The sequence below is a fragment of the Chanodichthys erythropterus genome, chromosome 2 (assembly GCF_024489055.1).
Source record: "Chanodichthys erythropterus isolate Z2021 chromosome 2, ASM2448905v1, whole genome shotgun sequence".
NCBI lineage: Eukaryota > Metazoa > Chordata > Actinopteri > Cypriniformes > Xenocyprididae > Chanodichthys > Chanodichthys erythropterus.
The window spans coordinates 39715001-39740134 of record NC_090222.1 but is presented as its reverse complement, the minus strand read 5'-3'; the positions used below and the strand labels follow the sequence as shown (position 1 = coordinate 39740134).

At 35.1% G+C, this 25134-nt stretch overlaps 2 protein-coding genes across 3 annotated transcripts in view; one reads left to right on the top strand and one right to left on the bottom strand.

Moving 5' to 3' along the window:
- Positions 1-5962: 5962 nt before the first annotated feature.
- Positions 5963-19832, top strand: cthrc1b (collagen triple helix repeat containing 1b). Its single transcript, XM_067398061.1, has 4 exons — positions 5963-6079; positions 15129-15347; positions 19168-19384; positions 19606-19832. Exons 1-4 carry the CDS (start codon positions 5963-5965, stop codon positions 19752-19754), a joined length of 702 nt encoding a protein of 233 aa, XP_067254162.1. The 3' UTR covers positions 19755-19832.
- A 3411-nt stretch (positions 19833-23243) lies between these two features.
- Positions 23244-25134, bottom strand: part of slc25a32b (solute carrier family 25 member 32b) — a 7869-nt gene continuing 5978 nt past the window's right edge. Inside the window, exons 7-8 of one of the 2 annotated variants that reach the window (XM_067398037.1) lie at positions 24215-24360; positions 23244-23953 (exon numbers count right to left, since the gene is read on the bottom strand). In XM_067398037.1, the coding sequence (XP_067254138.1) occupies positions 23827-23953; positions 24215-24360 (273 nt within the window). In that variant the 3' untranslated portion in view covers positions 23244-23826. Of the gene's footprint in view, positions 23954-24214; positions 24702-25134 lie in introns of those variants that run through there. The other variant, XM_067398045.1, reaches the window with a different exon arrangement.

Below are 25134 nucleotides of genomic sequence, written 5' to 3'. Positions count from 1 at the left end.
TTCAATGATCCCAAAATAGTGTATGTAAGCAATAAGGACTCAAGGCTAGTGCTGTATCGTGAATAAGTCACAAATGAAGGGCGTTGTATTCACGATACAGCACGAGCCTCGAGTCCTTATTGCTTTTATAAAACAGTTACCACACAATAAAAATATTAAAGCCAGAAATATGTATCAATGCAACTTTCATGAAGTAAACTTTTTCTAAAAGCCTTCCTTCCGCCGGAAAAAATAGTCCCTGGCCATGAACAGCAACAGAAGTTACATTTTCACGCCATTAGATGGCGGCAGAGACTGTCTTTATGAGTGTGTCAGTCAGTAGTGAAGACTTTTACATTGAAAAGACTGAATTGTTGTGAACACGGAAAAAGACGCAACTGACAAATGCTTTGACTCGCACTGTCAGTCATGGGAAAACCCCTAAATGTTAAAAGGACAAGATAATACGTTGGACATTTAAACTGATTTTTTATTATGAACATAGGACTGACCTAAAGGAAAATGCTAAATCTGAATGCAGGTAATAAACTCGCTCACTCTTTCTCACAACATGAACAATATCAACTGAGAACATACAGTTTATGTTGCTAAGAGTGGTTGCTGTGTGTGATACACAGAAGCGTTGGGTGAAGCAGTCATAGCCGTGTTTTATCGTGCATAAAACACAGCTATTGACCAATCAGAGTTAAGGACAGGAACTATATATGCGTCTTATATAGAAAAGAGCAGCATGGACATTCTGATAAATGCCTTGTTTTGTGTTACATCCCAGAAAGTCCTTGAGATTTGAAGTAAATGACCCACATTTCATTTTCCGGGCTAACTTTGCCTTTAATAACCTCACGTCATCAAACGGAAAGCGTTGAGGAGTTCTGCACTGATATGGTCACTCATGTGAGAGATTGTGTGCTTTGTGAATGGCTTTGAGAAATGACTGTTTGCTGAACGCCGTCTGTTATATTAGGAACGCGTTCTGCACGCGCTCAGAAGCCTCTCAGATTCTCGGGCCCTCGTCTCTCTCTCTGTCTCAGCTGTCTGTCACGCCCGATGACTTCCATCTGCTCGCTGAATCTACTGGGGTAAAAAGTCTGAGTAGAAATGGGCATCTTTTGATGGCAACGTGACACATGAAATGGCTTCTTTTGTGCGACTCCCTGGGCGTCAGACAAAGCGGGTCCCGTCTGGCGACGGTTTCCTCCTTCGACTGTCAAACTCCTGTGCGGTTCAGGTAAGACTGCCGCTATCAAACCTCGTCTATACTGCCCTCAGGACACATCCTGTTCTGCAACAACTCTTCATGAATATTTAAAATATTATGCAACTCCATGAAATCCTGTGAATGTCGATTAACACACCTGTAACTGCACATTCTGGTGATTTTATAAAAGCTGTACATTATGAGAAATGACACTGAATTGACCACGGCTTACATATGAGAGAATTAAAGCTTTATTTAACCGCAGAAATCCTGCAGCTGAGTTGTAATTAGCATCATGGGGAGACTCATTTCCAGCCGGTCTCTTCACGGACAGAGCCTGATGGGAATATCACCCCGACTGGAAAAATCCACAGAATTATCAGCCAATCTGACAGCTGCGCTGACACCACATGACACTGTTGCCCCCCAGTGTTTATTCTCTTCAACATTTCAGCTCTTTACTGTAAGAGATATACTGTATCCTCCACAGAAAACACCCAGAATAATACCATGGTGCCTGGTTAATGCCATGTTATTTATTTATTTTAGTGATTTGTTTTATTTTATTTTACATGATAATATCATGCTTATTAGTTTTTATTTTTATATTATTATAATTATTGTTGTTATTTACATATTATTTATTCTTATTTACATTTCACATAATCATACTGTTTTTTATATATATATTTTTTTTACTTTATTTTAGTGATATATTTTATTTTACATGATAATATCATGCTTATTAGTTTTTATTTTATCAACTTTTTTTATTGCTTATGATGATGATGTTTTACATATACCATTATAATACTAGTTTTATTTATTTTTGATTTTGATTTGTTTTATTTTTATTTTATTTTGCATGTACCATATTGTTTATTAATATTTTAATTGATTTTTTTCTTATGATGATGATCATTATTATTATTTACATATGACACGATAATACAGTTTTTAGATTTTTATTTTTATTGATATTTTTTGTTTTTGTTTTGTTTTTTACATGTATCATATTATTTCCTGTTTTGTTTTTATTTTAGTTTTGACATCTTGTTTAGTTTAGTTTGTTTATTTATTTATTTATTATAATGTTATGGACGATTTTGACATTGTATTATGGTAAAAATACCATTTTATTTATTTATTTTACATGTACCATGATTAAATCATGTTTATAAATTTTATTTTATTTTTTATGATATAGATGATGATGATGATGATGATGATTTACATATACCAGTATAATACCATGTTTGATTTATTTATTATTTTATTGGTTTCTTTTTCTCTCTCTTTTTTTTTTTTTTTATACATGCATATTTTTTAGTGCACATGTACCATGTTTTTTCCTGTTTTGTTTTGTTTTTCCATTTGTTTTTATTTCAGTTTTGACATCTTGCTTATTATTATTATTATGGCAATACTGTGGAATTTTTTGACAATGCATCATAATAATATCATGTTTCATTTTATATTTATACCTTTGGACATTTTTGTTTCTCCCAACAAAAAGTTCAGAGGTTGCACAATGATGCTATTCTGATTTATACCATGGTAAAATTCATGTATTTACATGGTATTCCCAAGAACACCATGATAGCAGTATGTTAACAAGTTTGTTGTCATTGAATATAATGTCATTGTCACTTTGAATATATGACACATAAATTCCATGATGCATAAATATGGCAATTATTCAGACTGTCTGATGCTTTCTTCCCTCAGAGTGATGGGAAAATGCAGATGTCAAGATTTCTTCCTCTCTTTCAGTATCTCTATTAGGATGTGTCATCATAAATTGGTAACCATGGGGACGGATATCAGTTCTCTTTCATCCGCATTCAGCGCACGCGTTGACCCGTGTGGCATGTGGAAGTGATGTATGGTGTGCAGCGCTGTCATAATCTGTCTGAAAATATATTGTGCATTATTCTGAAGGAGACTTTAAGACTCAGAACACTGCAAGAGGAGTTTAGCAAACCCTCCTAGTATCTTAAAGTCAGCATAAAACACATCAGGACAGAGAGAGAGAAACATGAAAAATATATGAACTTTTACCTTTAAGATTAGTGTTTAAGGGTTGGTCTGAAATAGAAGAACTCATCGATTCTGTGTTTCTGTCTGTCCATTAGTAATAAGTAAGTGACCCTGGATACATGAGTCAACCCTTGTGGGATTTGACCTGCAACCTTTAAGATACCAGCCCAGTTCTCTAACGACGACCCAACTGCCTTGAAGTTCATTGAACGGCTCTTCATCACTCAATACTTGGCCTGAAAACAAATACTACAGCCTGACAGAGCCTTCAGCTGTACGTACAAGTAAACCACACACAAAACTAACAGTGAAGCTCAGGAAATATTACTAGAGTCACAGAGCAGAGAGTTTACTTTACAGCACAGCCTTAATCCATGACTCGAAAAATACAAAACTCTTCATATTTACAGTGTCTCGACATGCTGGGCGATGAATGGATGGCTGTGATGCGAGGAGAAAGAGCCGATTCAGCAGAGAGAGAGAGAGAAACGGCGCTCTGTACAGTAAGCACACACATCTGCTTTCTGCTCCGGCCTTGGGATGTCGCCAAGGGGCTTCCGGTCAGGGAAAATGGAGGGAGACGGGAGTATTGAATGGAGAACTTGTTTTAGTTGTAAAAAGTTGGAGGAAACTTTCTAACATCTAAGTCGGCCAGTATGTGCAGCATCGGATGGAGGTTCCAAGCCTAAACTTTAGACATTAAAGAGCACCTAGTTCTGCTGTGAAAAAGCTTCTGAACTCCCTGAAACACCTCCATAGTCTTGAGTTTTCTTCCGGGAACGAACACGTCACAATATTCCTCATTTAAATAATTAATATGCAGAATAAAGGGGCAGGGCCTGCTTGAGTTAGTTAGTAGTGTGTTGAAACTGGCGGTTATGGTAAGGGGCGGGGCATTTCCAAAACACCAATCACAACACACTGCTCCGCCCGACCAATCAGAGCGCATTGTGCTTTTCAGAAGGAGGGGCTTCATAGAGACAGAGCATTACTGACAGACTGGGAAGAGAGGAGCTGCAACAATGGAGAATATGAGGAAAATAATCAACATTCAAGCAGGAAAACATAAAACTGCTTCATATGACTCATACACTATATCCCACGTAGGACACAAACTAAAATATATTTATGAATAATGCCTTAAAGTGGACCTATAATGCCCCTTTCACAAGTCCACAGATCATTTATTATAGCTTGTCAAATTTGCCCCTATATGGGTGTGAGCAAAAACACGCCGTTTTTGTGTGTGTCCCTTTAAATGCAAATTAGCTGCTGCTCCAGAAGAGGGCGGAGCTTTAACAGCTCAACAACAACAAAGCTGGAGAATCTCACGCAGACAAAATCAACCTGGGAAGAAGCTTGTTATAGTCCCTACCAGCCGTTTGTTAATGATTTCTGTAAAAGAAAATATCTCCTTTGCGTTGAACTTTGAGCGTCGTAACTTTGCAGATGTTGTTTATGCTCAAACAGCAACATTACACACTAACTAAAGTTAAAACAGTGAAATCAGAATCAACCAGCCCTTTAAACTTCAGATTTCAAGAATTCAAACTTGGCTACAGGAATAACTAGCAGTTATTATTAAACAGTTTGGAGGCTGATATTTATTTTTTGAGAGCACTAAACTATTCCTTTAGGGGTTTGAAAACTCCCAGCACTATAATAACGGGATCTTTTTATAGCGGGCCGGTTTCGATTATCAGGAGATTAGACTATCTTGGGAGAACATCCAAAGTTATTTTAAGACCAATATCTGATAATAAAATAAGAATGTTAAAGTGCTAATGTTGTGTGCATCGCATCAGAGACACTCGGCATACATAAAAAAATCAACCTGCAATTATTTGAATAGAGGAATAATTCATCCAAAAACTGAAATTTGAACCTCATTTGCATGCATGGCACATTTGAATGTATGCAAATTTGAGATTTAAATGTTGTTTTTGGGTGAATTATCCCTTTAAGTATTTAATCTCGTGTTTATTTTTATTTATTTATTTATTTTGTCTTCATTATTTTCAGCAAATAAAGGCTTTTATTTCAGTGTTTGATAGGAAAAATTACAAACGGCGACAGAAAACGTGTCAATTAAAGAAAAGATTGTTCCATTCTCACCTTTATAAGTCCATTGAGAAAACACATTTGATAGCACAGACTGCGGTGTGTAATATGAGATGCTGTAAACAGGTCGTCCAATCAATGACACTGACACCTCAAATATGCAAATAAGGACATTAACCCAGGGTTTTGGAGTGTACAGTGTGAAACGGCACTCATGAACACCCAGGATTAATTGTTAACCCCGGGTAAATGTGAAACGTTAAGCAAGATTCTGTTTAGCCAGGCTTAGAATGACTAGAGTTATCATCTGTGGGTGAACTGTCCCTTTAAATCCAACACATTTTCAGCTGTTCCTCAAATTGCTAACAAAAAGCATAATTGGACAAGGGAGAAAAGGTCAAAAGTCATCATCTCACCTGTGCAAAACATCAGTTGGCTCCACTGTTCAGACCATCAGAAATATTGATTCTTGTTTTATGTCACATCATAACCCATTATATTCCGATTCTACATGTAGAGGGAAGTTTCACCGGCGGTCTGGGAATAATTGGTCCCTGGAGAGAGATCACATCAGACATCAGCCCCACCTCCATCTCTCTCTCTCTCCCTCTCGAGCTCGACAGATGTAAGAAGCCTTGTCCTCTCTAACCACTCGGCTCAGATATGGGATACTTCAAGACACCAGTATTGATCATCTCCTGCTTATTATTTACATGTTGCGAAGCAGAGAAATCAAAAACCAGAGGTCTGCGCCATAAGGATGTTGACTACATGGAGAAAGTAAGACTTTTAAGTACTTATTGTATTATTTCTGCCACAAAATAAGTTCATTATTGTTTGTGTATTTTTGCAATGCATTTAAATCCAAAGAAAACTTTAATTGCTCAGGTTGCACTCCGGAAACATAATTATGTTTCACTTAATTAAGATATTTGTGCTAAAATTCCAGTCAAATGCTGATTTTTGTAAAGTGGAGCACAGCAGCTCAGATCATTCGTTCTTAGAATAATAAGAACGTCTGAGATCACTGACTTTTGATTGCAAACTTTGTTTGCACGGTTTGAGATCTCTTCTCAACCTCTAGAGGAGAAATGTGAGATTTTCAAACCTCTGAGAAGCAGTTAGTTTTAATTTTCTCTACATTCGCAAGGACAAATAATTGAGATATTAAAGAGATTTCATGCTTTGTCTTACGTATACATTCAATAACACTTCAAGTCTTTAAATATAATGCATTATAAAGGTATTCATAATGTACGTTATAATCTTTTCATAAATAATTGTAACCAAAGTTAAAATGCATTATAATATTTGCAGATTCCTTGTTGCATCTGAAATTGGTTGTTTGTCGTGTGTTTTAATGCATTATACTTTCTAAAGGTGTGTTCGAGTAATAGATAATATTATAACTGTGCTTACATTTATTCATGAGATCATTAACAATTAATTAATTAAAATACTTTTATAATGCATTATATATAAAGGATTTAAAGGGGGGTTTGATTATGATTTCACTTTTTTTTTTTTAACTTTAGTTAGTGTGTAATGTTGCTGTTTGATCATAAACAACATCTGCAAAGTTACGACGCTCAAAGTTCAATGCAAAGAGAGATATTTTCTTTTAAATAATTCAACTACAACAAACGGCTGGTAGGAACTACAACGAGCTTCTTCCCAGGTTGGTGACATCACAAACACTAAAATTTACATAAACCCCACCCCCAAGAACACACAACAAAGGGGGCGGGGCCATGTTGGGCTGCTTTAGAGAAGAGGAAGAGTTGTTGTAGTCGAGTGTTGTTGACATGCCGTCATTTTACGCCAAACGAGGGTCAATTCAACACAAAAGATGAACATGACGGCACATGCTAGTGGATGAGTTGAATCAACTCCACAGCAACTACATCAATTTATCCACTAACCATTCAGAAACGTCTAAAAGTTGTAACTTCTTCCTGAGTCTTTCCATCAGTTTGAACAATGTAAGGCTGAACACTTTCCTCATTTTGGCTGCGTGAGATTCTCCAGCTTTGTTGTTGTTGAGCTGTTAAAGCTCCGCCCTCTTCTGGAAAAGGGGGCGGGAGCAGCAGCTCATTTGCATTTACAGGGACACACACAAAAACGGCGTGTTTTTGCTCATACCAAAATAAGGTCAAATTTGACAAGCTATAATAAATGATCTGTGGGGTATTTTGAGCTGAAACTTCACAGACACATTCTGGAGACACCAGAGACTTTATTACATCTTGTGAAAGGGGCATTATAGATCCCATTTAAGTAAAGTCTTACCAGTTTATCTTTGAAGAAGATCTTGGCTTTATTGTGTGAAAGAGGTCATCAAATCATCAGATTCTTCTGTATGTATGAGCGACTATAAAATAATTGGCTACGCTGACTGATTCTGTCTCCTAAAAAGAATCAATATTATAACTGATTTCCTGCAGACAGTGGAAGTTTTTCTTAATGACTAAATCCTTTGCCAATATTGAACAATGCCAGATTCATTTTTGCAGATGCGAGAAGAATATGAGTCACAGGATGATCCTAAAAAGGATGTGACAAAACTGTTTAAACTGTGTGAACTGCTTCTAAAGAGTGCGCAGGAAACGGTTAGAAACTCTCCGGTGGGAGAAACGACACTTACAGAACTTAGTTTTCATCTATCAAAACAGGTTAGTCTGTTTAGCTATTAGCAATTGTTGCAGACCAACTGTTTCTGAAACATGAGATCCACTAATAGCAAACCACAACCATCCAATCAATTCCCCACGGACAAAATCAAGCCCCGCCCTACATTTGTTCTTGTTTGAGAAGCGTTTTTTACCTGCATATACAGCACGATAGAGAAGAAATTTCCATTTCATGCCAACTTGACGTTTAGCTGCAGATTTATAATTTTTTTTAGTACTTAATTGGATTAAAACTTCAAAATAGTATCACTAAAATGCTAATAACGCTAATGTCATGAGGTCATGTGACATATTATAGTTTATCACTGCATAATACGTTAATTTTCACATATTTTTTGAATAGTATGCAGTAGTATTCCATTCTGAACACAGTCTCTGTCTCTCGTCATCAAAGTCAATTGAATTTACAGCTGTTAGCTGTTAAAAATTCTTTGCCTCATTTCATCCCTTGATTGCTTCGAAATCTCCCGAGGTCCGATTCAAGACGAATTTGATATTCATCTTTTGCATAATTTTATTCAACAATCTTGCCAGTGGAACCATCTGCATTTTTATTACTAAGTAACAAAGTTGAACTTTGAATAGTCCAGACAAAACCGGCAAGCCATGTGTGTCTGATATCCCAGATCTCCAGCTACAACAAGACATGATAAGACTCAGTGGATACAAAGTTATTCGTTCTACGAGGTGGTGAATCATGTTTAAGACTGTGGAGATGTGATTGAACTCTTAAGGCCTGAAACATACTCTATCCATGTATTTCGTGCTTTGTTGAGATCCAGAATATGTCTAACTACAATTCAAAACACAATGCCAGTATATATCCATTGCAATTCTCAGTGGTATAGCAGACATTAGCATATTAGAGCTTGACTGAATTAGCATACTAACATGTTTTAGCATGTTGCTAGCATGAATGAACATTTTGCTAGCTTGTTTCGGCACAAATTAGATCACATGCTATCATGATCCATGATAGCATTAATTAGCATGTGCATATTTTGCTAACATGTTTTAGCACATTGATAACATGACCCTAGCATGTTTTAGCACAGTACTCACATTAATTAGCATTTTTTTTGCTAACATGTTTCACCACATTGCTAGCAAGAATTAGCATGTTGCTAGCATTTTTAACACATTGCTAACATGAATTAATCTGTTGCGGACATTTTTTAGCATGCTGTTAACATGAATTAGTTTTTACTAATTCATGTTAACAGCATGAATTAGCATATTGTTATAATTTTTAGCATATTGTTAGCATGAATTAACATGTTGCTTAAATGTTTTGTCAATAATTAACTTAATAACTCATTAATTAACATGTACATTTTGCTATGATTTTTAACACATTGTTAGCATTAATTGGCATGTTGTTAGCATGTTTTAACACAAATTAGCTAATGTGATAACTTGATCACATCATTAATTAGCATGTGCATGTTGGTAGCATGATAAGCACTTTCCTAGCATGACCGTAGCATGTTTTAGAATTTTACTAACATGAATTAGCATGTTGCTAGGATGAATTAGCATGTTAACATTTTTTATGTTGTTAGCATTGAATTAGCACATTGCTAGCATGGACCTAGCATGAATTAGCCTATTGTTAGCATTTTAGCACATTGCTAACATGTTTTAACATGATGCAAACATGAATTAGCTTTTTGTTAACATGTTTTAACACACATAGTTGACATGAATTGTTAGTAATGCTTTATTTCAGCCTGTACGTTCCAGGCTATGATAAATAAGTTAGTATGGTTTATCATAAACTGTAATCAGCGCAATAAAACAAATCAAGAGCTCTATTGATCATGGACTGGAAAAAATGTCTTCCCTCCTGGATCAGAGCTAGGCGATCACCAAAAAGTGTTTTATTGTAAATGATTGTATCAGCTCAGCATTCCACTAGATTCATCATTGTAATGAAAAACAGAAGTGGTAATCCTTCTGAATTTGCTCGCGGTGGGTAGATTATATGGAGGGTGAATTTCTCATTCAGGCCGGTCAGGGAAGCATCACTAATGAAGCTGGCATGACCAGCCACCGAGGAAAATTATGTTCCTTGAGTTGGAAGGCTTTGTTTGCGGGACACTCAGGTGTGTTCTGTCAATAAAAAGCAGCGGAGCCAGACGCACTGAAGGCTTGAGCACGGCCACGGCACAGCAAGCTTATGAATATGAATACATTTCACTTCCTGGCTTGCCCATGGCCTGTATCGTGAAGATTTATTACCTATTTAAGGGCCCTTATTTCCACAGCTCTCTGCTCGCAGGCATGCTGATTAGAAGCTGCATTACTCTTGCAGGAGAGACTCAGGTGACAGCGGAGCTGCTTAATGGTGAAGCCAGACCTCCTGCGCTCAGAGTCGCGTGTTGTTCATTGCTTCATATTCGACCCTGCCGCCGCCTTATTGAGATGTAAATGTTTGGTGTGTCACTGCCTCGCTAATGCACGAACATTCACACAAAACTCTAAACAGCCTATTATGCATGCGCTTTTTCTGCATGATCGGAGAGACCGCTGGTTGTTCCACCTGGCATTTTGGCTATAGCTTTCCCATCTATCAGTGGCAGTGGCATTAGTCTACACCCCCTGAGCAACTGTTCATTAAAATGCCTTTTTTTTTTTTTTGCTCACGTTGGCTCTGCAGCATTAATAAGTTGTTTTTCAGTCCTGGTATAGAAGATCAAACGTTCCTTGCATAACGTTCCTTGAGTGTTAGTAGCTAAAATACATATTTTACAGTTACTGTTATGTGTTATGTGTGGAAGCTTGTTTCTGCCATGAAATAAAAAATAAAAAAGGTAATTGCGACTTTTTATCTCACAATTCTGACTTTTTTCTCGCAATTGCGAGTTATAAAGTCAGAATTGTGAGATATAAAGTCAGAATTGTGAGATATAAAGTCAGAATTGTGAGATATAAAGTCAGAATTGTGAGATATAAAGTCAGAATTGTGTGATGTAAAGTCAGAATTGTGAGATATAAAGTCAGAATTGTGTGATGTAAAGTCAGAATTGCGAGATATAAAGTCAGAATTCCGAGTTATAAAGTCAGAATTGCGAGATATAAAGTCAGAATTGCGAGATATAAAGTCAGAATTGCGAGATATAAAGTCAGAATTGCGAGTTATAAAGTCAGAATTGCGAGATATAAAGTCAGAATTGCGAGATATAAAGTCAGAATTGCGAGTTATAAAGTCAGAATTGCGAGATATAAAGTCAGAATTGCGAGATATAAAGTCAGAATTGCGAGATATAAAGTCAGAATTGCGAGTTATAAAGTCAGAATTGCGAGTTATAAAGTCAGAATTGCGAGATATAAAGTCAGAATTGCGAGTTATAAAGTCAGAATTGCGAGATATAAAGTCAGAATTGCGAGATATAAAGTCAGAATTGCGAGATATAAAGTCAGAATTGCGAGATATAAAGTCAGAATTGCGAGTTATAAAGTCAGAATTGCGAGTTATAAACTCAGAATTGCGAGATATAAAGTCAGAATTGCGAGATATAAAGTCAGAATTGCGAGTTATAAAGTCAGAATTGCGAGTTATAAAGTCAGAATTGTGAGATTTAAAGTCAGAATTGTGAGATATAAAGTCAGAATTGTGAGATATAAAGTCAGAATTGTGAGATATAAAGTCAGAATTGCGAGATATAAAGTCAAAATTGTGTGATGTAAAGTCAGAATTGCGAGATATAAAGTCAGAATTGCGAGATATAAAGTCAGAATTGCGAGATATAAAGTCAGAATTGTGTGATGTAAAGTCAGAATTGTGTGATGTAAAGTCAGAATTGCGAGTTATAAAGTCAGAATTGCGAGATATAAAGTCAAAATTGTGTGATGTAAAGTCAGAATTGCGAGATATAAAGTCAGAATTGCGAGATATAAAGTCAAAATTGTGTGATGTAAAGTCAGAATTGCGAGATATAAAGTCAGAATTGCGAGTTATAAAGTCAGAATTGCGAGATATAAAGTCAGAATTGCGAGATATAAAGTCAGAATTGCGAGATATAAAGTCAGAATTGCGAGATATAAAGTCAGAATTGTGAGATATAAAGTCAGAATTGTGAGATATAAAGTCAGAATTTTGAGATATAAAGTCAGAATTGCGAGATATAAAGTCAGAATTGCGAGATATAAAGTCAGAATTGCGAGATATAAAGTCAGAATTGTGAGATATAAAGTCAGAATTTTGAGATATAAAGTCAGAATTGCGAGATGTAAAGTCAGAATTGTGAGATGTAAAGTCAGAATTGCGAGATGTAAAGTCAGAATTGTGAGATATAAAGTCAGAATTGTGAGATATAAAGTCAGAATTGTGTGATGTAAAGTCAGAATTGCGAGATGTAAAGTCAGAATTGCGAGATGTAAAGTCAGAATTGCGAGATGTAAAGTCAGAATTGCGAGATGTAAAGTCAGAATTGCGAGATATAAAGTCAGAATTGTGAGATGTAAAGTCAGAATTGCGAGTTGTAAAGTCAGAATTGCGAGATATAAAGTCAGAATTGTGAGTTATAAAGTCAGAATTGTGAGATATAAAGTCAGAATTGTGAGATATAAAGTCAGAATTGTGAGATATAAAGTCAGAATTGTGTGATGTAAAGTCAGAATTGTGAGATATAAAGTCAGAATTGTGAGATATAAAGTCAGAATTGTGAGATATAAAGTCAGAATTGTGAGATATAAAGTCAGAATTGTGTGATGTAAAGTCAGAATTGTGAGATATAAAGTCAGAATTGTGAGATATAAAGTCAGAATTGTGAGATATAAAGTCATAATTGTGAGATATAAAGTCAGAATTGCGAGATATAAAGTCAGAATTGTGAGATATAAAGTCAGAATTGTGAGATATAAAGTCAGAATTGCGAGATATAAAGTCAGAATTGTGAGATATAAAGTCAGAATTGTGAGATATAAAGTCAGAATTGTGAGTTATAAAGTCAGAATTGCGAGATATAAAGTCAGAATTGTGAGATATAAAGTCAGAATTTTGAGATATAAAGTCAGAATTGTGAGATATAAAAAGTCAGAATTGTGAGATATAAAGTCAGAATTGTGAGTTATAAAGTCAGAATTGTGTGATATAAAGTCAGAATTGCGAGATATAAAGTCAGAATTGTGAGATATAAAGTCAGAATTGTGAGTTATAAAGTCAGAATTGTGTGATATAAAGTCAGAATTGCGAGATATAAAGTCAGAATTGTGAGTTATAAAGTCAGAATTTTGAGATATAAAGTCAGAATTGTGAGTTATAAAGTCAGAATTGCGAGATATAAAGTCAGAATTGTGAGATATAAAGTCAGAATTTTGAGATATAAAGTCAGAATTGTGAGATATAAAAAGTCAGAATTGTGAGATATAAAGTCAGAATTGTGAGTTATAAAGTCAGAATTGTGTGATATAAAGTCAGAATTGCGAGATATAAAGTCAGAATTGTGAGATATAAAGTCAGAATTGTGAGTTATAAAGTCAGAATTGTGTGATATAAAGTCAGAATTGCGAGATATAAAGTCAGAATTGTGAGTTATAAAGTCAGAATTTTGAGATATAAAGTCAGAATTGTGAGATATAAAAAGTCAGAATTGTGAGATATAAAGTCAGAATTGTGAGATATAAAAAGTCAGAATTGTGAGATATAAAGTCAGAGTTGCGAGATATGAAGTCAGAATTGCGAGATATAAAGTCAGAATTTTGTGATACAAAGTCAGAATTGTGAGATATAAAGTCAGAATTTTGTGATACAAAGTCAGAATTGTGAGATATAAAGTTAGAATTGCGAGATATGAAGTCAGAATTGCGAGATATAAAGTTTAAGTCAATAAAATGTTGGAAACATGTTGTAACACACTTACACACAAGTCACTAACATATTTTAACACATTGTTAACAACACTTTGAAGCATGATTCACCATTTTGCTAGCAAGTTTTAGCATTAATTAGCATGTTGTAAACATGAATTGGCATATTGCTAGCATGTTTTGACACATGCGTTAATATGACACTAACATCTTTTAACATAATGAACATGAATCAGCATGTTTTGTTATATTGCTAACATGAATTAACAGGTCGCCACCATGTTTTAACACCTTCTTAACATTAATTAGCATGTAGATAGCACATTGTTTTGCACACTGCTAGCACAAATTAGCATGTTACTAACATGTTTTAACATGATGCTAGCATGTTTTAGCACATTGTTAACATGAATTGTCATGCTGATAGCAAGTTTTAACACATTGCTAACATGAATTAACATGTTGTTAACATGTTACTAACATGATCCTAGCATGTTTTATCATGTTGCTAGCATGATTTTAAGATGTTGTTAGCATGATCTTAGTTTTCACACATTGCTAGCAAGTTTTAGCATGTTGCCAGCATGAATTAGCACACTGCTACCATGTCCTAAGCTAAGTGCTAGGCTTTGGTAGTGATAGATACTTGGTGGATGAAGCTTAAAACGTTTTGACCCCCTCAATGAAAGTCTGTGGGACTTTTCAAAGTTTTGATCACCCATTTTTCGCAAATCGTAAGTGGGATGAGTTAGAAAAGATGTCAGAGCTGAGTTTGGTGGTTGTAGCTCTAAAGCCCTAGGAGGAGATACTATTTAAATTTAGTCTCAGAAGAAGAAGCTTAAACACTAGATCAATATGTTGAACTCTGTCAAGCCAACATAATGAGTTGAGATGTTTTTACAGTGCATCATTAATACACAGTAAGTGGCTATCTTGTCTACTGAAACACTATCATGCATTAATAGTTGAACACAATTCTTGTAGCATCTAAATCAAGACACGTTTGCCATACTGTGTGGGTGGCGATGCTGAATGCCCGTTTATCTATGAACAAGTGTAATCAAAGAAGGAAGTAGATAATGAATCTCAGTAATAATGACCTGAATCTTTATGCGGGCAGCTTCCTCTCCATGTCCTTTAGTAATATTGTGCAGAAGTGGCACAGCAGTGAGTATTAGCCTTAGCGTGGTATTTTCATCAGTAACCACAGACTCATTCCAGACGCATTACACCTACTCGAGTTGGATGAGATTGTTAATACCTTGTACAGCCGGTCCAAATATGCTGTTTAATATAATATCATGCCTGCTGAATCCTGTCTGTTTCAGTATTCCAGCTGCCTCCAGGGTCCGGCAGGCCCCCCGGGAAGGGAAGGGAATCCAGGAGTGAACGGAATCCCAGGCACTCCGGGCATTCCAGGCCGGGAAGGTGCGAAAGGGCAGAAGGGCGATTGTGTGACAGAGAGGTTTGAAGAGCCGTGGAAGCCCAACTATAAGCAGTGCGCCTGGAACTCTCTCAACTACGGCATTGACCTGGGCAAAATCACAGTAAGAGCTGAAGATGAAAGACACTGGAATACCATGATTCATGTCCAAAAGAGCAAGAAATGGGCTCTTATTTTAATATTTTCCGTTTTCTTGTTAATTTGAGTTTGTCATTATAATTATTATTTGTTTTTAAGTATTTCTATATAGCTTGAATTATTTTTTATTTAAGTAATTTTAGTACTTCAACTTATTATAGTTAACAAAAAATAAAAATAAATTATTTGTTAAAATAAAATTTAAAAACCTTATTTTATTTAATCTAGTTGCCAAAGCAACATCTCTCTTATTCATTAATTTAGTTGAACTTGATGTACTAAAATAATAATAATAAAAAAAAATTATATAGACATTTTAAAACAACTAATACAGAAAATGGAAAAAAAAACCACACAATTACTAAGTTAAATTCAAATTAAAGCACAAATCAGCATGTTGTTAACATAATTTATCACATTGCTAGCATGATTCTAACATGAATTAGCATGTTTTGTTAGCATGTCTTAACATGTTGAATTTGCATGTTCTGTTAACATGTTTTAGCACATTGCTAGCATGAATTAGCATGTTGCTAGCATTTTTTATCACATTGTTAACATGAATTGGCATGTGGATACCATGTTTTAACATGTAGCTAACCTACATGTTAGCAAACATGCTAGTTCATGTTAGGATCATGTTAGCACTGTGACAAATCATGTTTGCAAACATGCTAATTTATGCTAACAATGTTTTAACACATTGTTAGCATTAATTAGCATTTTGCTAGTATGTTTTATCACACTGTTAACATGAATTGGCATTTGAATACCATGTTTTAACACGTAGCTAACATGAATTAACATGTTAGCATGTCTTAATGTGTTGCTATCATAAATTAACATGTTAACATTTTTTAACACATTGTTAACATGAATTAGCATTTTTGCTAACATGTTTTAGCATGTTGTTAGCATAAATTAGCATGTTTGCAAACATGATTTGTCACAGTGCTATCATGATCCTAACATGAACTAGCATGTTTGCTAACATGTTTTAACATGATGCTAACATAAATTAGCATGTTTGCTAACATGATTCTAACATGAATTGGCATTTAGATACCGTGTTTTAACATGTAGCTAACATGCCAACATTCTGTAAACATGTTTTAACACATTGCTAGCATTAATTAGCATTTAGCTAGCATGTTTTATCACATTGTTAACATGAATTGGCATTTGGATACCATGTTTTAACACGTAGCTAACATGAATGAACATGTTGTTAGCATGTCTTAATGTGTTGCTATCATGAATTAACATGTTAACATTTTTTATCACATTGTTAACATGAATTATCATTTTTGGTAACATGTTTTAACATGTTGTTAGCATAAATTAGCATGTTTGCAAACATGATTTGTCACAGTGCTAACATGATCCTAACATGAACTTGCAATTTGCTAACATGTTTTAACATGATGCTAACATAAATTAGCATGTTTGCTAACATGATTTGTCACATTTGCTAACATAATCCTTACATGAATTAGCATTTTGCTAACATGTTTTACCACATTGTTAACATGAATTGACATGTTGATACCATGTTTTAACACGTTGCTATCATGAATTAACATATTGTTAGCATAAATTAGCATGTTTGCTAACATGATTTGTCACATTGGTAACATCATCCTAACATGAACTAGCATTTTGTTAACATGTTTTAACATGATGCTAACCTAAATGAGCATTTTTGCTAACATGATTTGTCACATTTTTGCTAACATAATCCTAACATGAATTAGCATGTTACTAACATGTTGTACCACATTGTTAACATGAATTGGCATGTTGATAACATGTTTTAGCATGTTTTGCTAACATGAATAAACATGTTGTTAGCATGTCTTAATGTGTTTGCTAACATGAATTAGCATGTTTTGTTAACATGTTTTAACACATTGCTAACATTAATTAGCATGTTGTTAGCATGTTTTACCATATTGTTAACATGAATTGGCATGTCGATTCCATGTTTTATCATGTTGCTAACATTAATTAGCATGTTGGTAGCATTTTTAACCACATTGCTAACATGAATTAACATGTTGTTAGCATTAATTATCATGTTTGCTAACATGATTTGTCACATTGCTAACATGATCCTAACATGAACTAGCATTTTGTTAACATGTTTTAACATGATGCTAACCTAAATTAGCATTTTTGCTAACATGATTTGTCACATTTTTGCTAACATAATCCTAACATGAATTAGCATTTTGCTAACATGTTGTACCACATTTTTAACATGAATTGGCATGTTGATAACATGTTTTAGCATGTTTTGCTAACATGAATAAACATGTTGTTAGCATGTCTTAATGTGTTTGCTAACATGAATTAGCATGTTTTGTTAACATGTTTTAACACATTGCTAACATTAATTAGCATGTTGTTAGCATGTTTTACCATATTGTTAACATGAATTGGCATGTCGATTCCATGTTTTATCATGTTGCCAGCATTAATTAGCATGTTGGTAGCATTTTTAACCACATTGCTAACATGAATTAACATATTGTTAGCATTAATTTGCATGTTTGCTAACATGATTTGTCACATTGCTAACATGATCCTAACATGAACTAGCATTTTGTTAACATGTTTTAACATGATGCTAACCTAAATTAGCATTTTTGCTAACATGATTTGTCACATTTTTGCTAACATAATCCTAACATGAATTAGCATGTTGGTAACATGTTGTACCACATTGTTAACATGAATTGGCATGTTGATAACATGTTTTAGCATGTTTTGCTAACATGAATAAACATGTTGTTAGCATGTCTTAATGTGTTTGATAACATGAATTAGCATGTTTTGTTAACATGTTTTAACACATTGGTAACATTAATTAGCATGTTGCTAGCATGTTTTACCACATTGTTAACATGAATTGGCATGTTGATTCCATATTTTAACATGTTGTTAACATTAATTAGCATGTTGGTAGCATTTTTTACCACATTGCTAACATGAATTAACATGTTGTTAGGATAAATTAGCATGTTTGCTAACATGATTTGTCACATTGCTAACATGATCCTAACATGATCTAGCATTTTGTTAACATCTTTTAACATGATGCTAACAGAAATTAGCATGTTTTGCTAACATGATTTGTCACATTTTTGCTAACATAATCCTAACATGAATTAGTATGTTGCTAACATGTTGTACCACATTGTTAACATGAATTGGCATGTTGATAACACGTTTTAGCATGTTTTGCTAACATGAATAAACATGTTGTTAGCATGTCTTAATGTGTTTGCTAACATTAATTAGCATGTTTTGTTAACATGTTTTAACACATTGCTAACATTAATTAGCATGTTGTTAGCATGTTTTACCACATTGTTAACATGAATTGGCATGTTGATTCCATGTTTTAACACGTTGCTAAGATGAATTAGCATGTTGCTAGCATGTTTTAACACATTGTTAACATGAATTAGAATTAGGGAACCAATTGCTATTTAAAATGAATTTTTTCAAGCTTGGAAAGCCTTAAAAAATCTAAAAATTGGAAGATTTGTTCATTTCTGGAATATTTTTCATGCTCTCTATGAGTGCAATTTCTATAGAATGATTTTAATAATCCTAATGTATGGAAAGTGATAGGAAGGTGTGGGAAGACCTTGGTAATCATTCAGTCCAGTGACAGTACTATAGTAGTAATCTTACAGCATCATCATACTGCGGTATCTTTTCTCCAGTATTGTTTAGAGCAGCTGTTCTTCATCCGCTCCTCCTGTGTTCCTCCTCAGGAGTGTACGTTCACTAAGCAGCGTGCGGACAGTGCTCTGCGTGTGCTGTTCAGTGGCTCGCTCAGGCTGAAGTGTAAGACGGCTTGTTGCCAGCGCTGGTACTTCACTTTTAATGGGGCAGAATGTGCCGCTCCGCTGCCTGTAGAGTCCATCATTTACCTGGATCAGGGCAGTCCAGAATTCAACTCCACCATCAACATACACAGAACCACATCAGGTCAGGGCCGAGAAACTGCTCGTTTGCATGTTTTGTGGCTCTAAACACTGCAAATTGCTCTGCATGGATTAATTACAGCAGATAAGGGTATCTCGAAATTTGTCTTTTCTCCGCAGGTGCAATAAAGCATGTGTTTATCTCTGTTTGTCTAATAGTTTTTAAGTCAGAGATGGTCATCTAGAGTAGAATGGTCGGACTAACACACCATCTGCTGGTTTCAGTTGAAGGTTTGTGTGAAGGAGTTCGGAGAGGTCTGGTGGATGTTGCGATCTGGGTGGGAACCTGTGGCGACTATCCGCACGGAGACGCTTCCACCGGATGGAATTCTGTTTCCCGGGTGATCATAGAAGAGCTTCCTGTGAGCAGCTGAGATCATCACTGAGTCTTCCACCATCAAACACACTTACTGCATCGAAAATTGTGGTTTCTCACTTAAATAAATGTCTGTAATGTAATGCATTACCATTCAAAAGTAAGAAATTTATATTTTTATTTAGCGAGGATGCATTAAATTGATCAAAAGTGAGATGAAAAATATTCTGTTAAATTAAATGTTGTTCTTTTGATGCAAAAGTAAGTTTTCTAGTCGAGCCTCATATTGAACAGTTTAAAGGATTAGTTCACTTTCAAATGAAAATTTCCTGATAATTTACTCACCCCCATGTCATCCAAGATGTTCAAAAGAAAAGAATTCCAGGATTATTCTCCATATAGTGGACTTCACTGGACTCCAGACGGTTGAAGGTCAAATTACAGTTTACAGCGATCCCAGATAAGAAATAAAGGTCTTCTAAGGGTATTCAGTATCTAGAGAAACCATCACTCATTTTCTAAAAAAAAAATAATAAAAAAAATTATGTTTTAACCATAAGTGCTCATCTCTAGCTCTCTTCTTCTCTATTTGAATTCCAGCAGTATAGACACTGCTAAGTGTATTACTGCCCTCCACAGGTCAAAGTTTGAACTAAATTGTCATATTCAATATGCTAGTGCAAGTATAAAACATTTACTTCAAACTTTGACCTGTGGAGGGCAGTAATACACTTAGCAGTGTCTACTAAAATTTTTATTTTATTTTTTTTAGAAAATGAGTGATGGTTTCTCTAGATAAGATGCTTATTTCTCGTCTGGGATCGCTGTAAACTGTAATTTTGACCTCCAACCGTCCTGGAATGTTTTTATCAAAAACCTTCATTTCTTTTCGACTGAAGAAAGAAAGACATGAACATCTTGGATGACATGGGGGTGAGTAAATTATCAGGAACTTTTAATTTGAAAGTGAAGTAATCCTTTAAGTCTGGACATGTACTGTAAAAACTCTGAATACATTTTATTGGATATTTTCTAAATGTCAATAAAGTTTTTTTTTTTTTTAAACAATTCTTAACTTTGGGTACATGTTCTTTAAAGAGTGCTGGTTATTAACCTATGAGCATAACAAATTTTTAGGCCACGAATTGAGCTCATTAACACAAATGTCAGCAATGAGCCAGAAATGTCAGATTCGGTAAATCTCCTAATGTTTAATGTGGATTTTTAAATAGGATTTAAATAAAATACATACTAGTAAATAGCATAAATAAATATGGGGGCATTAAGCTTATTATTATTTTAATGAAATTAATACTTATAATTCAGAAAGTGTGCATTAAGTTGATCAGAAGTGCCAGGAAAGACATAATAAAAAATTATATTTCAAATAAATGCTGAACTTTCTTATTCATCAATGAAACCTGAAACATAAAAATGTATCAGTTTCCACAACAAAGTTTTAAAAAAATGCTGTTTAACCTAATCTTATGATGTGATATGTGTTGTGTGTGCCAGAGCACGATACGCATCACATCAGAGCTTTACGAATGAATCAATGAATCAGTGAATCGGAGCGTCAAAGTCACGTGATTTCAGCAGTTTAGCCGTTTGATAGGAGATTCGAATCACTTCATGAAGCAGTTTTGAAATCAGCCATCAGATATTGTTGAATAAAGTCGTTATTTATTTATTTATTTATTTTTTGCTCACAAAAAGTGTTCTTGTCGCTTTATAATATTAAGATAGAACCACTGAAGTCACATGAAAATTTCAAATATATTTTTAGTGCCTTTATGGATCTTGAGAGGTTCTTTGTTCTCACTGAGCCATCGGATTTCGTCTTATATCCTTCATCTTTTATCACATACCTTAATTTGTGTTCTGAAGATGAATGAAGGTCTGACGGGTGTAGAACGACATGAGGGTGAGTTATTAATGACATTATTTTCATTTTTAGGTGAACTAACTCTTTAAGTCTTTAAGTAAACACCAAACGTTCGCAAATTTGGATCGCTAAATCTTGAATGACTGTCAACTGAACCGTTAGACACTCCCACTTTTGACGCAAGGCTTCATGGGGTGTAGGAAACTTTATAAAATATACTTTATAATATCAAACAGTGTAATTTTAATGAGCTCATCCGTCGACGTGATACCGGTGAATCTCAAAGCTGCTGCAAACATGTCCACAGCGATATGATCAGATACTTTCTGAACTGCCGCTTTCTCACCGCTGTCATTTTTGTTTATTTTATTATTGAGACGTAGATATTATGACGTAGCGAGCCGAGGTAGAAATCCGAAACAACAATGGAGGACAAAATCATTGTCGCTGTACGATACATCTTTGTACTTTTACAGAAACAGGAATAAAAAGGATCTTGCTTGAAAGAAAGTGAGTGAGTGAGGAGGTCAGACAATCTGGTAAGTTGTAAAAAACGCTCTTTAGTCAATTTTAGATATATTGAGACTACAAGCTAGCTAAAGCCAGTAAATTGAGCTTACGCCGAATTTTACAAGTGAATTTCACGCGCTAATGAAGCGAGTAAACTCAATGTTCAAGCGAATACCGCGTTTTATTCGCGCAAGTCGCGTCTGGTGTGAACGCCCTGCTTGTAAGTTACGTGTGCAAGTCGCTGGCTGCAGTTCACTTAACGGCCACCAGTGTCGCTAATAGCCCCTTTAAAATCATTGTGATTATGTTGTTTGTTTAAAGGTGCCCTAGAATCAAAAATTTAATTTACCTCGGTATAGTTGAATAACAAGAGTTCAGTACATGGAAATGACATACAGTGAGTTTTAAACTCCATTGTTTCCTGCTTCTTATATAAATCTAATTTGTTTAAATGACCTCAGAAGAACAGGCGAATCTCAACATAACACTGACTGTTACGTAACAGTCGGGATCATTAATATGCACGCCCCCAATATTTGCATATGCCAGCCCATGTTCAAGGCATTACACAAGGGCAGCCAGTATTAACATCTGGATCTGTGCACAGCTGAATCATCAGACTAGGTAAGCAAGCAAGAACAATAGTGAAAATGGCAGATGGAGCAATAATAACTGACATGATCCATGATATCATGATATTTTTAGTGATATTTGTAAACCGTCTTTCTAAATGTTTCGTTAGCATGTTGCTAATGTACTGTTAAATATGGTTAAAGTTACCATTGTTTCTTACTGTATTCACGGAGACAAGAGCCGTCGCTATTTTCATTTTTAAACACTTGCAGTCTGTATAATTCATAAACACAACTTCATTCTTTATAAATCTCTCCAACAGTGTGTAATGTTAGCTTTAGCCACGGAGTGCTATCAAACTCATTCAGAATCAAATGTAAACATCCAAATAAATACTATACTCACAGGAATCGATGCACGCATGCAGCATACATGACGAACATTTTGTAAAGATCCATTTGAGGGTTATATTAGCTGTGTGAACTTTGTTTATGCACTGTTTTATAGTCGAGAGCCTGGGAGGGCAGGGAGCGTGAGATTTAAAGGGGCTGCAGCCTGAATCGCTGCATAGTTAATGATGCCCCAAAATAGGCAGTTAAAAAATTAATTAAAAAAAATCTATGGGGTATTTTGAGCTGAAACTTCAGACACATTCAGGAGACACCTTAGATTTATATTACATCTTTTGAAAAGACGTTCTACAGCACCTTTAATTTCATATTGCCAGCAAATTCTTCACAAATATGTCATGGATATTATTTCACACATTGCCCAGGCCTATAGTATTTAGTTACCACAATTCATCATTATCTCCTCATTAAAAGTGTAAACCTTGTTTGATTTTACACTTTTTAATTAGATAAAACAAACAGCCTTTAAGAGAATATAACTTACATCCACTTAAAAAAGAAAAAGTCACATAATCCCTCATGATTATGAGGGATTCAGCAGTTTCTGAAGCAGTGATGACACAAATTACACTGTGAACTCCGTGACATCATGCAGTTCAGTTTTCCAGAGAGGATCGGGTTGTTTTATTTCTCTCCATTCACATTCATGACTCGTCCGTGGCTGCAAAACACTGCCGCTGACGGACGACCCATCCCAGGTCCGGCTCTACTCCATGACGGACAGTTCGGTCACAGTCGTGCCTGTTCTCAGTTCACTGGTGCCGGTCCAGGAGGAAGCGGGACACATTCTCATAGACCACAAAGGTTATGCAGCAGGCCGGAGTGACGCGGATCAGGTTGGGCACCATGCCTTTGTAGAACCCCAACAGACCCTCGTTTCTGAGCAAACACAAACATTATTATAGGACATATTAGAATGATTTCTGAAGGATCATGTGACACTGAAAACTGGAGTAATGATGCTGAAAATTCAGCTTTGATCACAGAAATAAATTACATTTTACTATATATTCACATAGAAAACAGATATTTTAAATTGTAAAAATATTTCACAATTTTCACTGTATTTCTGATCAAATAAATGCAGCATTGATGAGCAGAAGAGACATAAAATCAAGTGCATGTGAATCCCAGGCTAACCTCCATGTTCTCCGGATGACATCCACCAATCCATCATACGTGTTGTGCTGATCCTGCAGACGGGCTCGGACCACCTGATACGGGTATGTCGTAGCCACTGCGAATATTTTGGACAAAGCTGCCATAGTAATGTATTCTAATGGATTCTGGAGAGAAAATAAAGTGCGAGTTACTACAAACCCCATTAATGCAATGATAAATGTGGCTGGTTAGCATGATACCACTTAAAGGGGACCTATTATGCCCTTTCTCAAAGTCTTGATGTTGTTTTTGGGCTGTACTAGAACAGGTTTGCATGCATTATTTTCCTCATATTCTCCATTGTTGCAGCTCCTCTCTTCCCAGTCTGTCAGTAACGCTCTGTTTAGTTCCTGTCTCTATGAAGCCCCTCCTTCTGGAAAGAGCAATGTGCTCTGATTGGTCGGCTGGAGCAGTGCGCTCTGATTAGGGGTGGAACGTTTCCGGTACATTTCCACAGGAACTTAACCTGGGGAATTTTGGAAATATTCCAATTTGGAAAATTTATGTGAATTTATGGGAATTCATTGGAAATTTTGGGAAATTTATAATAGTTATATAAAATGTATCATATAAAAACATAAATATAAACATTTTGTTTGGTCATAACATGAAATAAGTTATTTATTTTTCACATTCAATTAATTCTAATGTAGTAAAATAAATATATTTTTATTGCAGCATTTATGTGTTATTTATTTCAGTGTCACATGATCCTTCAGAAATCATTCTAATATGATGATTTAATACTCAGTTATTATTAATGTTGGAAACAGTTGTGCTGCTGAATATTTTTTTGGAACCTGTGATACTTTTTTCAGGATTCACTGATTAATAAAAAGTAAAAAAAAAAAAAAACTGAATTTCTTCAAAATAAAAATTCTTTCTAACAATATCACTCT

Coding starts and splice junctions, on each gene's coding strand:
- cthrc1b (XM_067398061.1), top strand. CDS start 5,963: ATGGGATACTTCAAGACACCAGTATTGATCATCTCCTGCTTATTATTT. Junction 6,080..15,128: donor ATGTTGACTACATGGAGAAA/GTAAGACTTTTA, acceptor TGTCTGTTTCAG/TATTCCAGCTGCCTCCAGGG. Junction 19,385..19,605: donor CATACACAGAACCACATCAG/GTCAGGGCCGAG, acceptor TGCTGGTTTCAG/TTGAAGGTTTGTGTGAAGGA.